Raw genomic sequence first — 15,408 nt, forward strand, 5'->3', positions numbered from 1 at the left:
TATTTAAAAGTTGTATTAATGAATCAGAGTAGATTTTATTGTGAATTACCTGCAGTCCACAGCACAAAGACTGATAATGTGATAATATCCATGATGTTCTGTTAGACACAAACTGCCAGAGTCTCGTATAGATACACAGAGATAAAGAGCTGCAGGAGGGAGTCACTGGGTTGAATGATGTGATCCTCTGAGCTTCTGTATGCAAGTCTACACTGTCAGTAAATGGGAGTAACTGTGGTGCTGTGGGTCCACCTACAGTCCATCACTCCCATCTGCATTCATTGTCAGTGACGTATACAAAACATAAATTCTAACATCTGATCTGAGGTTTGATTGGGAAATATTTGACCTGATTGTTTATCAACCAGGCTGCAATTGTAAATACGAATTTGTTCTTAATGACTTGCCTGGTTAAAGGTCCAGTGTGTAAGATCTGGTGGTATCTAGCGGTGAGGTGAGGAGATTGCAACCAGTGTTGGAGAGCTGCAGCAAAGAGTATAGAAGCAAAGAGGTGAAATTCCAGTGTTTTTTTCACAATAGTCACTAGATGGCGCTGCGGTAGCGCTTTTGCCATTTTGGACAGAAAACGCCAATGCGCCATGGACGTATATAAATCAGAGGATAACTTTTTTTTTTAGGTAAATCAACTTCCCAGTATGAACACTTAAATCGCCCTCATTTAAATCATTATGTCCTAAAAGTCATAAAATTAAAGGGACTATTTGTAACTTTCACAAATGCTTCTTAACAGCAACACCTGTGGCCGTGAAATCAACGAAAATCAGCGTCGGGCTCGAGCTTGTACTCGCTCTAAATAGACACGAATGAGCATCGCTCAAAACAGTGAGGTGACACACGTCAGCTAAAAGCACAATATCACTCTATATTTCAGCTGCTTGGCAGTAATGTTAGCTGACCAGACGGAGGTCTCTCCATGAATCAATGCTGATACTGTGTTGCCTTCTCCTGCCTCAGCACAGGCTCAGGCAGCAGGGCTCTGCAGCGAGAAACTTGTCTCCCTCCGCCCGCAGCCTGAGTGAACAGGGACGGTAACGAGACAACAACGTTTCTCTCTGAAGAGCCCCGTCACTTCCCAAGACACGGGAAACCTCTGTTCAGCTGCTTGGCAGTAATGTTAGCTGACCAGACGAAGGTCTCTCCATGAATCAATACTGATCCTAGTGTTGGCTTTTCCTGCTCAGCGCAGGCTTCAGCAGCGGGGGCTCCTCAACGAGTTACGTTATCGCCTCCCGACCGCAGCCGGCAGCCGAAGACACCGGCACCCGGTCGGTAACGAGACGATAACGTAACTCGTTGAGGAGCCCCGTCACTTCACAAGACACGGAAAACCTCTGTTGGTCTGGAGGAGCTGCAGCATTTATTTCTGCACAAACGTCCCCTGTACATTCACTAGATATTCTCAGAGCTAAAGCAACTCTTCTGCAGTGTGGAGTGAGCGCGTGTTCACGTCTAGAGGTGGAGCGAGTACGCGAGAACGCGCGCGCTGTCTGAGTGAAGGCAAGCAGGCAGAGGAGCGGGGACGCCGGCAACACGCGAGCGCGCATATGCGAGCGCGCATGTGTCCCGACCCGGTACATTTATACGCTTAGAAAGTTACAAACAGTCCCTTTAACTAATAGCTGAATCCAGAGTTATTTTCCTCGGCACCGCCCTGTAGGCTTATATGACATCCGGTTCTGCCAGCTTTCTGTTAGCTGTGTGCGGCTGTAATAATGGATATATTGGCTGTAATTGCAACGTCAGCCCCGAGCAGCAGAGCTACGCTTCTGCCATTTTGGAGTGAAAATGACTAACTAAATTACCATGGCCAACAGTTCACTTTTATTTCTATGGTTACAGCATGTCTACATAAAAATTCTCATAAAGATAAAAAACCTAGTGTGTTTAATTTTCTCCGAATCCCTCATTTGATTACAACCCTGTTTCCAGAGCAAATTAATTGAATGCTGCAGTTCAGTTACATATTTGTTGACTGTCTTGGTGTACCAGTATACTGTAGATTAAGAAAAAATTGATATTTTTTGCAACATAATTTCATTGTAGTAGTACTGCTAGTATCACCCTCATTTTAACAGCGATATATATAAATTGACTGTCTTCTCTGAAGCTGAACAGCTGCTAGTGGTAACACACTGAGCTGTTCAAAACTGAAATTCACAGTTGTTCTGGTGACTCAAGTGAAAGTATTGCAGCACAAAAGGTTGCTGTATTTGTTACTAGACTCTGTAGCTGTAATAAAGAATTGTATTGTAGTTTAATTAACAACATCTCCTATAAAGTTTGGTCCAGTAGATGGCACTGTTTTCATACAGAGAGACAGAGAAATCTGAGACATCTTCTTAACACATGACAAAACTGAGACCCAGACTCGTGAGTTATTAGATGCTGACGTTGAATGAACCAGTACAGTAATTTACATGTAAATTTCAGTTTGCCCCTTGGTGTTTTAAAACCCAATCTGCTCCTGTGATCTCTGATCTCCTGGCTCGTCTTCCTCTGCGGTTCCTGCAAGCCGCAGTAGATCATATTTGATGAAATATTTATTCACACAGCTGTGGTCGGTTTTCACAGACATCTTACAAGTGTACACAGTTCAGAGATACGTGAGATTTCACAGACCAATAATGAGCTGGAAGGCTGCTGGAAACACCAATTCAAGGAAAGATGTTGGACTGTTCTCCAATTCAGTTTAATGTAATCTTAGATGAATTGTCGGTCACGGGAAAGTGTTGAATCCAGTCTTATTGTGCAAAGGGATGCCCTCCGCTCCTCTGAACTCCTCTGCAATGTCGTCGAATGTGCGTCCTTTTGTCTCTGGGAGGCGAAACCAGGTGAAGGTGAAGGCGACCAGAGCAACGGTCATGAAGAGGAGGTAGACGTACGCACCGCAGATTTTCTGTGTGTGAGAGAGACAGACGGGTGTTATTTTCATCGGGGTGCTTGATCTGTAGTTAACCAAGAATGGTTTCTTAAGATCAAAACCTTTTTCGAGCAACATAATTACACCATGTGAACAGCACACTTACATAAAGAAGAGTAATGTTCAAAAACACAAAAGGCATTAAAACAGATTTACACAAGAAAGTAGAAAAACAAAAAACTTTGTTAGATTCGGTTCCTTGGTCTTAGTTTCAGGTCGGCTGCCATCTCTGCAGCACTATAACGAACAGATGTTTCCCTGGTTAACTGTTAATTTAATTACTATTATTTCAACCTGATGTTAGGAGTTAGCAATAGATTTATACATATTTAACAGATCAGATCAGATTTATGTCTGTTTTAAGGTATACGGTTGTATATAACAGATTGAACAGATTTATAGTCTGTATTTAACGGTCATGTCTCTAAGGTGTTAGGGAACTCGCAAAAGAAAGCATGAAATCCACCTCTAAAGTTTCCCCTGAAGTTTAACTCCGTCATACAGCATGCAGGCCAACAGTATAAACCCACCAGTAATGGAGGAAAGAGGAGTGCCAGAACAAACTTCCCTCCCCAGTTGAGCATGCTGGTGAAGGCCATAGCGATGGGTCTGCCAGGCTGGTCGAACAGCTCAGCAGCGATGAACCATGAGATGGGGCCGGGGCCCAGCTCGTAGGCTGAGATCAGGCAGAAGACCAGCAGGACCTGCAGGCTCCGCAGCTCTGGGACCAGGTGCTGCACGGTGGATAGACAAGTTTCTCGTTGAAGGGATGTACAGTAGTAATTCATGTTGAATTGTATCAACGAAAATGGGGATGGTATTAGCGTAGTCTTTCATTTAATTCAAATCTCACATCTCCTGTTTTCAAAAAACGTAATACATTTGAAAAGTAGGGTTTGTGTTTTGTTCAAAGAACTGGAGACTTAAGTTAAAAATCATTCTCCTTTAGTGCTGCAACTTATGACTATTTTCATTGTTGATTAATCTGTTTATTATTTTCTTGATTAATCGATTAGTTGTTTGGTCTATAAAATGTCACAAAATGGTGAAAGATGTTGATCAGTGTTTCCCAAAGCCCAAGATGACGTCCTCAAATGTCTTGTTTTGTCCACAGCTCAAAGATATTCGGTTTACTGTCATAGAGGAGTAAAGAAACCAGAAAATATTCACATTTAAGAAGCTGGAATCACAGGATTTTGACTCTTTTTTTTCTTTAAAAATCGCTCAAACCGATTAATCGATTATCAAAATAGTTGGTGGTTAATTTAATATTTGATGGCATGATAGTGGCTCTATACTCCTGAATGTTATTTGTTTGGAGTGGATGCCAGCATTGTCAAATATTGGATATCTTGTGCATATCCAATATTGGGATAGAACGTTTTTGTGCAAATAGAATTACCCCCACATGGTTGTATGCCTCCGCCAACAAGTCAAGTTGCAATTTACATAATTTTATCCTGTTAGACGTGTGTAAAATTGTCATAATTAGCATTGTAATTCTTCAGTTATGGCCAAAAACGTGCTTTGTGAAACCGAATCAGTTCATCCTTGAATCCAAGTTGGACGTTTGTGCCAAATTTGAAGAAATTCTATGATGATCTTACCAGCACAGAATCCACTATGGTCATGAGCAAGTTGCACGCAGCTAAGGAGATGAAACCAGTCAGGAGCAATCTCCTCCTCCCAGCCCTTTCCATCAGGAAGAACTTGAAGGGAAAGAAACAACACAGTGGTGAAACTATAACGCTAAAAAAGATTATCCTGTTGTGGCTCAAGCTGTTAAAGCATTCATGAGGAAATGGTGACGGCAGTTTTATCTTTAATCCAAGATGTTGATGCAATGTATGGCAAAATCTACAAAATATGACACAATTTGTATATTTAGTAGATTTAAGACTGTTGGTATATATGAGCAGCCGATATGATAATACAGTTACTCAAATAGGGAGTTGAAATGTGAAGGTTACCACTAGATTTAGTACTCACTGCCACCAAAGTGAAGGTCACATTGACGACCCCCACGCCCAAAGTCAGGTATTTGGCCTGATCAAACTTGGCCTGGAACATTCTGGTGGAATAATTGATGATCTGGAAGAAAAGAGCAGACATTTCTTTTAGCTTAGTGGGTTACTGGGCCATCTTTGTGTGTTTTTAGGGACGGGGGTATTGTCGTGACACACTGGCCCAGAATCTGAGTCGGAGCCTGAATAATGTATTGAATAAGAACCACAAAGCAAAGCTGAGAGTGAAATATTCATCAGACTGTTAGCAAGCCATGCAAACAAATTAACCACAGTTTTTGTCACTAAAAGGAAGTGTCATTAGTTCCTTCAAATTCATGTCAATTATTTTACCAGTAGGCTCTTTGCCTTATGAGTTTTGCCAGAAACCTTTTCACAGATGAATTACATTTCATAAGACTGACCGCATTGAATCCGGATAGCTGGCTGCCCAAGTTGATGACGAGGACGATGATGATTGGCTGCTTGTATCTGCGCTTCTTGAAGAACTCTTGGATGGTGACGCCGGTGTGAGTGTGGGCGGCCTCTTCCTTCATCTCTTCCAGCTCAGCGAACACCTTGTCTGAGCTTCCTCTCAGCCTCAGCAGGGCTGCAGGGTTAAAACCACATCTTCTTTTTAAGTGGTATGTCCACAGAGATGAGAGACTAGAGTGCATTAAAAGCATTTCCACGTTTTGATCCCCAGAAGTCAGCCATGAATCTAAAAACTGAAGTTCCTCAGCTCATCTTTCTCTGTAATCGGTGACTGCAGGACTGTTACCCTGTTGGTCATCTCTATGATATAACTCCAGTTTAAAGACTAAAATGAAGGAGTAAAACATTGGACTCACCAGCCTCTGCTTTGCTCTCCTCTCCGCGGTTGAAGAGCAGGTAGCGAGGGCTCTCAGGACAGAAAGGCAGGACCAGGTACTGCGTCAGGGCCGGGATAACAGACAGCGACAGCATCAAGGCCCAGTAATGCTCCGTACCCAACACTGTCTCCAGACCAGCCACCTGCAGCAAACACAAACAGGAACCTCGTGTGACAGTTGTATTTTTTACTTTGAGTGAAGCCGATTTGTAAATCAAAGCCAGATTACATATATTTTTGCAGCAAATATGTATCAACTTATTTGTATAAATTCTCACAATAAAGCTGCAACTCAAAACAGCATCAACACAAATGTGTCCTAAATTTCTGGTGTTGTGTACATGGACACTTCACTACAGTATACTGAAGGTTATTAATCACATCTTAACACCAAAATATGATGCGTCATTCTTATCGCAAATGACCTTACAGAAACAAGAAGAAAAACAATAACTAGATCAGAAGCATTCATAAAACTAGAATTACTACCTTGCGGAGGGATACCTTCGCCAACTAGTCAAGTTGCAGTTTACATCCACGTCTCTCCAGAATGTCATTACTACATTGCTTTATCCTGTAAGACGTTTGTGAAATTGTCATAATTAGCATAATAATTCTTGCGTTACGGCCAAAAATGTGTTTTGTGAGGTCACGGTGACCTTGACCTTTGACCACCAAGCAAATTCCCCCGACGTCTGTCATGTGGTTTATAATATATGATTGAAAATCGAATCGGTTCATCCTTGAGTCCAAGTGGTCGTTTGTGCCAAATGTGAAGAAATTCCCCCCTGGTGTTACTGAGATATTGCGTTCACGAGAATGGGTCGGACAGACGGACAACCTGAGAACATATTTTTTATGCCTCCGCGCCGGCGATAGCGATGGTCGGAGGCATAAAAACCAAACAAATTTTGAGATTAACAACAGTCTTAACAATGTACATGTTGCTAATCTAGCCTTGCCAGCACCATTACCTGCAGATCTTCATGTATGCAAGACTAAACTCCCAAAAAATCTTCAACAGGTAAAGAAAATGGGAGGAAACTTGAGATTTAAGACATAAGAAGTTACAGAATTCCTACAAACAGCTGTTCTGTATTCAACCTTTCACTTTATCTACCCTATCTTTGTAGACGACGAGCATAAAGAGAGCAAAGATCAATCTCAAACAACTTTTTCCAGCCCTGTCCTCACCATTCCCACCAGGATGCCTGTGGCGAAGGACACCTGGTTGAGTGTGGCGAAGGCCCCTCTCAGGTTTGTAGGGGACACTTCCTGGATGTAGAGCGGATTAAGACTCATCACCAGGCCGCAGAAGAGACCGAACACCAACCGTCCCAGGATGAGGACCTCAAATGACTCGCTGGCTTTGGAGGCGGACATCAGGCACGCTCCCACCACGGAGAGACAGTTCACTATTAGGATGGAGTTACGTCTGGAGGGGAGGACGAGAAAAAATTAAAAGACAACAACGTGATGGGAATTAAAGGAAATATATTTTCCCAGCCCTGTTTTTACCTTCCGTAAGAGTCTGCCAGGTATTTGACTCCCAGCGAGCCCAGCAAGGCTCCGAAGTCTTTAATGCTGACAGAGAGCGACCACAGGAGAGTCAGGCTGTGATCTGGCATCGACTGGTTGTGCCTGGCTCTCCAGGTGTGATTGAAAAACTCTTCAATGATCTAAACAGTTATAAAAGAAAAAGATGATCAACATCAGGAAACACTGTAGATAATCGGGGGTTGTGACCTAATCACTGACATTTCAAAATAAATGACTTAACATAAAAGTTTGGTACAACTTATTTAAAGCCTGGTTTCTTGTGATGTACTGGACCAATCAAGCAACAACATTTTTACCGTCTGTATTGCACTAAGTAATCCAGACAAAATATTTAGTGAGCTAAGTATTGAGAAGAATTCAAATGTACAGTAGAATATCTGCCTCACTTGCAAACCTGTAGTGCAGTCTACCTGTGAAATAACAGAACCCCGCCAGACCTGGAGCTGAGCCAGAGAGTTTCAAGGCTTGTTAAGTTTATTTAGTGTTTTATTGAGGCTGTGAGATATTTGTTTGACGATCAGGCGGTATTCCAGCATCCCCCTCTGCATGAAATATTGGGTTCTTATACTGAGTGCCAGCCAGGTCTTGGTTGTCCATACTGTCTATATGATGTTTTTTGTTGCAGTTCTAAACTTATTTTTTATTGAAAGACTATTTCTCTGCTTAGACATTTTGTGGCCTTTCTGCAAATCCTTGTAGAATGCATTTTTTAACGTATTATTCAAAACGAAGGGATTTTCTTGGAATTTTTTTAGCCTCTTAGTCCATTATTATAACCAATCGGTTGTTTTGGTCTTAGTCAACTAAGATTTTCTATTAATATATAAAGAAATTTAGTCATTTTTTATACTTTTTTCCACGTTGAAGGTGGTGCTTTTGTGTGATTCTTTGTGGAGAAGTCAGTTTCACAGACCTGTTGATTTAATCACCCATCGATTAGTCGACAAAATCATATGAATGTTAGTCGACTAAGGATTTCTTTGGTCGAGGACAGCAAATTCTAAAGCTAAAGTACCATGAAAATAATGGAATTTGAGAACATTTTGTTGATATCAGGAACTGTGAAGCTAATCTATTGTTAAATCAGCATCAACCAACGTAATGTCATCATGTCTTCCCCCTCAGCTCCCGTTTGTCCTGCTCACCTTGGCCGGAGCGTTGACGTTGCCCGTGTGGTAGCCAATCTGCAGGGAGCCGAGCACCGCTGCCAGGATGGAGGTCAGGAGTGTGGCCGTCAGATGGCTCTGCAACAGGGTTCAGGTTAGTGATTTATTTATTCTTATCTTAAATAGTACCTGGTTAACCTTTTTCATGTAACATGAATCTTTATTTTTGACATGAATCTTGAACAACATATTCAAGACTCGTAGATTTATTTTAATGAGCAGTAGATTTAAGCAAGTGTGATCTGAGCTCAGTGACCCCACATGGTTTTCCAAACATAAGCAACCCTCTGACTATTTGTAAAGGTCAAGGATGGCAGGAACCACAGTATTTTCACACACTGGCAAGATGTGCAGAAATTTAATTACCACAAGTGAGTGTTAAGACGGGTTTCCACCAAGAAGTTCCTGGTAATCTTAGTCCAGGACTACTTTCAAGGAACTAAAAGGTTCCTTTCAGCCCATTGTTGTCTGCATTTCAATAGTAGTCTCCACAGTAAATCATCTGTTGAGTGTTTGATGGTTAATTATTTGTGCTTTAGAATGTAACCACCATGAAACAATCAGAAAACAACTTTCTTTTCCTCTCATTCACAGCACCATCGCACTGTCGTCTGTCTCTCAGCTCACTCGCACAATCTCTTTTTATTTCTCTGTCTTTTTTAAAAAGAGTCAGGGAGCAAAGCCCAACTTTATTTTTATGTTATCAAACGAAGAGAAATGCTTTCCACTCGTCCTAAAATGGTCATAAATTGATACTAGAGTACCTCCTAGTTTTATGAATGAAGCGGTACGCGAGTTGAAGCAGCGGCGCTGTGTGTTTGACCAATCAGCGATGGTCATCCTTGCAAACCCCCACCCTGATAGCTCCTGCACTTTCAGAAAGTACTTCCCCCTGACCAACTGAATTTAGACCCTGGTCCCTACGGTCAAAATGCAACAAGTTCCTAGTTCCGGGGGAAAGTTCCTGCGGTGGAAAAGGGGCTTTGATGCTCCATCTGTCTGTTAATTTAGAAGGGCGAAAGAATAAAAAGGGCGAAAACAAACAAACCTCCTGCGCCGCCATTTGTTTGGGTGAGACGGGGTGTCACTCCCTCAAGATGTTGGTGCATTTATCTTCTTCTGACTTCCTCTGCTGTGAAAAACCCAAATTATGCCAGAATTAGAGACTCTTTTTGCCATTTACATATGATGACATTGTACATGTGGTAATGTAGCAAGGAGACTAATTTCACATTATATTAAATATTTATAGACTTTTTATTCTAGACAAATGTGTTTTCATTTTCAGTTATGGTTCTTAAAAATACAATTTTATGATAGTCTCCCAGCAGCATTAAATCAAAACTCTTAAAATCCAGGCAGAGAGATGTCATACATGCTTCAAGACACAGAATATATTTTTATGAGAAAGGATGTCAACAAATGCTGCACATTTGAATCCGTCAGTAAAATGATATACTTGCAACATATAGTTTTTTTCTTTCCTTTTTTTGTCAACTTACCTGTGCTGTGGAGTAAAGCAGACCGCTCGTCTTGTCCAAAATATAAATCAAAAAAGAGAGAACAAAAAGCTATCCAGCTTGTAGTCGCTGAGGTGAATAACTGCTCATAAAAATGTTCATGTAACTTGTAGACATTAACTACTGTATAGTGTATACAGTTGATTCATATACAGTATTAAATATTTACATAAGTTAAAAATATAATTAAACTTTGTGGGTAAACTGGATGTCAGGAGTTTTTTCCTCCTTGAGCACCCAGTTTCATCTTCATATACTTGAAATATGGTCATCAATCATACTATCATCATGATAGTATGTTGACTATACTACTACTATCATAGAATATGCAGCATGCAGAAAAGACCTTTTATCCATTATCTACAACTATATCAATATCTACATTAACATCTATATCTCTATATACTTTTCTTCAAGTTCTCACCACTGTTCCTGAGTGTCGTACGTTGATCCCGTCTTCATCCCTGAGTTTCAGATATGACTGTGTAAAGTGAACACACCACTACTGGAAACCACACACACACACACACACATATGTTGGACCAGTGAGTCCCGTTATGAAGTCGCACCCAGCTGGTGAATTTGGGGCAGGCCTGATAGAAAGGCAGCGGCGGGCCTCCTCTGGTTCTCATGGACCAGCTGATCGACGTCATGATATTTAACTGATTGAGGATCAGTTTATCTGCTGCATCTAAATCTCTAATTAACTCTGTTGGAAACAACACAACTGTTCCCGGGTCAGGGCTGAAAGGCATTTGGAGTTGACATTTTGGTAATAACACAGCCACGTGCTTTCAGCTGTGTGTGTGTGTGTGTGTGGAGTTGTGGGTAACTTTGTCCTGTGACGATGTTCACTGAAATGGAAAGTTCATGAGTGTCGATGACCTTGCATCTCCATATGTCTTTCTAGGAATTAAGAAAAAAACGCTTGCTCAGCCATCGCCATGTTGAGAGCCGTGCGGAGGCAATAGAAATGCTCTGAATTCTTTAATTCAGCACCTTTAATTTATCCAACTAATGCTGAGATTATTCTAACAACATAAGGCCTTATAGGGTTATCTAAACCCATACAAGAGCAGGAAACCCTACAACTGTGAAACATTATGTTTTTACTCAAAAACAATGAAATGTGTTTTGCAACCTCGTGCCACAGTTTATAATCTCGTTTTTGAAAGATGAAAAAATTAAACTTGGGTTAGGGTTACACCGTAACATTTAAATAACCAACATTGTTATTATATTAGCGTAGATGTGTAGGTTTCTCCCGCTTTTCTTTGTAGTGTTTCCCAAACGTAATTAAACCCCATTGATAGCTTACATGTGGGTAAATTATAATGGGTTTCTGTGCATGCTCATAGTTGTTATGACGGAGTCTGTTGAACACAAACATCTGTGTTCGTGTACCTGTTTGGGAGAATTAAATAAATAATAGTTGCAGTCTAATGAAGGCAAATAAGTCATCCATTTTCACTCCTGAATTGAATTACTGGAGGAGCCCACTTGCTATATAATCTAATGAATATGACTCGTTTTTAGGGAAATTAAATGGTAGCTACAGAGATAAACATCAACAGCAGCAAACTTAATTGTACATAGTGGGTCAAGATTAGCTGACTGAGGCTGTGGGGTGCTTTCAAGGATAGTTTTAAAAGGCAACACCTATCACACAATGCTGTGACAATTTAGAGCCTCAAGGATTTAACAGCACAACACAACAACAACACAAGTATATGTCTTTCTCCTCCACATCCTGCGACAACAAGCCCTAATATTGGCCTAAAAATGCTTCCTGCTCTCCATCAGCCTGAAGCTCTGGATGTCTCAGTTTCCAACATCTGTCAGTCTGCCCCGTACATATCAGAGTAATCCCCAAACCAGACTGATCCTGATCAGAGGTCACATGAGGGGGAGTGATGGAGCGTTAAAAGCCATCTTGGCCTGATGTGTTTTTTAATGTTTGTATAATCTCATACAAACGTTCATTATAGTGAGGGTGATTATCTGTGCTTAGATTGGTGCTTGCATGTGTTTGCATGCATTCCAATATGTGCCCGTGGGTGTTTGCTATATTTTAATAGTGTGTCCATATATTGTATGTGTGTAATCGTCCCTGTATTTACCGCCAATGAAGTAATACTTCCTTAGATGAAAATTGTATTACCTCAGTTTTACGGTTTTCACACTTTAGTTTCAGCTGAAGAATTGCATCGTCATCGTTGGCACGTCCTGTGTTGCTTTGCTCATTTCCTCACATGGATCAGTGAAGTTTAATCTAATCCAGTCTTATCGAATGAACTGTTGACTGTTTGTTTGCGTGCTAGTATGTGCAAACACGCCTCTATGTATGGGCTACATATGTGCCCATGAGGCATTCCCACTAGTAAAATACAGGCTATAAGTGACTCTGCAAAATGAAATCATGTTGGTTCATATTCACACACACATGCCTCTTGAACAAATCCAAATGGGCAGTAACTGCTTTTCGCTGCTGAGTTGCACAAGCCAAATAAAAAAAGCATGTAGAAGAAAGATGAACTTAATCATAATGTTGGGTGAGGAAACATTCCCCGGCCTCGCCACAGACCACATCATTTGTGCATGAAAATAATCTTTTAATATAAAACCTAAGTAAAATATGTACAAATAAGTACTAAGTGGGCCCCGGAGGCCCGGAGGTGATGAAAAACAGATAATTTCCCGATCCACAGAAAAACCTGCGCTGCACTGACTCATGTGTGAAATACTTGAGTTGTGTTGAAGACAGAAAACAGAAGACTTCCCATAAAACTGTGCTAGTTTCACATTTCAAATCTTTGTTTCTTATTAACGTTGTAAATTATGGATCGCTACTTTCCAAACTGTTGATAGATGTCATCATTTTCAAATATTAGATATCTCATGTTTGGTATTTTGTGTCTTTTTTGTGATTTTCAGACCTTAGAGAACAAGATATTACGCTTTTAAATCATCGATAAGAAGATTAAATCTGTCAAAGTAAATGAAAAATGATTCCCTGGCTGTGTCCAAAATCATTCACTCGTTCACTCCCTACTCACGATCCAGGGAGTTCTATGTACAGGACTATATTGTGAGCTCATCGACAAAATGAAAACACTTTTGGACACTACTCAGGTTCTCTGCGCCGTTAAATTCATCATTGCTGTTGTACAATTAAAACGTGCCAAACTAACGTCGGCTGGTAGACCATCCATAATAAACACTGACGTATGTACTGACTGATGTATTTTTGTGATAAATACATAGGTCATCTCAGTCCTAATAGATTACATATCTCCCGATTGGAAACTATCACGATACTTGGGTGCTGATATCATATGTTTGTGATATGCGATTTACAAGTATTGTGATTTCGATATTACGATTTATTGCGATTTTTGTTAACTTTTTTAACAGTAGACCATGGGGAAAAGTTGAATCATACACTTCTAGGGACTTTTAATTTGGAAAAATGTTTGATTTTCAGCATGTATGTAGTCAGAGACGTCCTGAAGTCAAATATATCAGTCATTGTCAGGCATTATTTGTTAATTTTTTTTTTTTATTTATAAGGGACATGTAATGTTTTATACTTCTGGTAAATATAATCCAATTAATCTTTTTTCCATATATGTGTTTTGTATATACAGTTCCCTTTGTTAATACCTTATTTTGAAAACCGGACATATTCACACTACTTCCTCTAACTTCGCCAAGTCTGTCTCTAGCTCTCCCGTCCGCTCCGTTCTCTTTATACATCCATGGTCAGCTCCATCGGGGCCGTTTGAATGCATTTTACATAAATGTCAGTATATGGGTGCTCTACAGTTGTAGCGCCGGCCCATTTAACGACGGAGATGAGAGTGAGGGCCGGCTTGACTGCACGTTACCGCGATACGATGTTTCCTGTCCGTGACAGAGTTAGCATGCAGCTTTAGCCATGATGTCTAGCTCTGCTTTTCCTGCAATGAGTGAAACCCAAAGTATTTCCATCCTTTACTGGATGTGTAGTGTTTACCACGTTGGATGTATTCCTTTGTGGAATACTTTGACTCCACTATATAGGGTATAATCATTCTCACTATACATTTGGACAGCACTACAAAATGGTGAACTCACTATGTAATCCCATATACAGTAAGTAGTGAATGATTTCATGCTTTTGAAATTCTTGGAATTCACTGAAAGCAAACTGAGGTTTAGTACTGAATGTACTTGCCCCCTGCTTACTTTCATTTTTTATTTGCGATGGAAATCTACCCACAAAACCACCCTGATGTCAACGGACTATATCTAACGCAAATCTGCAGCACAGTATGAGCACAAAAAAGGAGAGGAAAGAATAATTAGCAGTAGGGATAAAATGCGTCGTCCACCTGCAAGCTCTGTTCCTGCAGCTGAGTTCTCAATCAGCGTGTGGATACGCCTGTCTGGAACATGACCTCTGACCCCTGAGCCCTGGCCTCCTGGCAGGCAACCCCCCCTGACCCTGCGCAGGCTGCTGGGCAGGTGCTGCTGCAGGAACAGAGGGCATCGGGCACAAATGGTGAGCAGTGTGCACCATCATCCCCCCCAACCGCTAATGTTTAGCTATCACACAGGCTAATTGCCCGCTCTAATTACCTGTAATGGTGTTTGATCTGTTCCTAAGTGTTTCAATGCACACAAATGTGAAAAAAAAAACTACTTATCACTACTAAAACATGTGGGAAATGTACAATAACAGGTCATTGTATCGGGCTGTAACAGAGCAACTCCTACATGGACAGATATCCTATATTTCTCCACAAGATTTTTAGTGAAAAGAGACTGGATCCTCTGTATCAATACATGTTGAATTTGTATATTTTTCGTAATTTTTATGAGGGATAAACCATTTTTAAGATCAGTTAATAGTGCCGTTTAAGTATTCACATATTGCGTAGGTGATCAAAATGTTAGAAAACAGTTATAAACGTCCTGAGACGACATCATGCAGCACCTGTACTGCCCACACCGTCACTTTCAAAACCCCAAATTCCAGTCCTCACCTATGAAACCCTGTTTATCACCCCGCCTCCCCTCCACCCCACCTTCAACAAAGGAGAAAACACACACACACACTCTCTAAAACACACACACATGCACATACATCCCTAAGCAGCTGCGTCATTACAAAACTCTTTTGAACTTCACACTGGAAGTCAAATGCCACATGTGTCAGTACAAGACAGATGTACTGCAGCTGCCTCTTGGCTCCAATTTCATCTGTGATACAACCCTCGCTCCCCTCCCCGCCTTCCCCCCCGCCCCCATCACCAAGCGACCTCACCCCCGAAGCCCTCCGCCTCCCATCATGCACTGACAACAT

General features: G+C 41.1%; 1 protein-coding gene across 1 annotated transcript; it reads right to left on the reverse strand.

Annotated features, from left to right (window-relative positions):
* Positions 1-1,762: 1,762 nt before the first annotated feature.
* Positions 1,763-15,408, reverse strand: slc2a1c (solute carrier family 2 member 1c). The gene is made up of 12 exons (XM_074661730.1): positions 15,265-15,408; positions 14,435-14,573; positions 10,631-10,770; positions 8,521-8,619; positions 7,334-7,494; positions 7,010-7,250; positions 5,796-5,958; positions 5,370-5,554; positions 4,931-5,032; positions 4,549-4,650; positions 3,472-3,675; positions 1,763-2,917 (listed from the first exon to the last, which is right to left on the reverse strand). Exons 1-12 carry the CDS (start codon positions 15,406-15,408, stop codon positions 2,738-2,740), a joined length of 1,860 nt encoding a protein of 619 aa, XP_074517831.1. The 3' UTR covers positions 1,763-2,737.

The sequence above is a fragment of the Sebastes fasciatus genome, chromosome 15 (assembly GCF_043250625.1).
Source record: "Sebastes fasciatus isolate fSebFas1 chromosome 15, fSebFas1.pri, whole genome shotgun sequence".
NCBI lineage: Eukaryota > Metazoa > Chordata > Actinopteri > Perciformes > Sebastidae > Sebastes > Sebastes fasciatus.

Excerpts from the sequence above, each read along its gene's own strand:
- slc2a1c (XM_074661730.1), bottom strand. The coding sequence starts at position 15,408 with ATGTTGTCAGTGCATGATGGGAGGCGGAGGGCTTCGGGGGTGAGGTCG. Across the intron at positions 14,574-15,264 it reads AGCTGCAGTACATCTGTCTT|CAGCACCTGCCCAGCAGCCT; the intron begins GTACTGACACAT and ends CTGTTCCTGCAG. Across the intron at positions 3,676-4,548 it reads CCATAGTGGATTCTGTGCTG|CACCTGGTCCCAGAGCTGCG; the intron begins GTAAGATCATCA and ends TCCACCGTGCAG.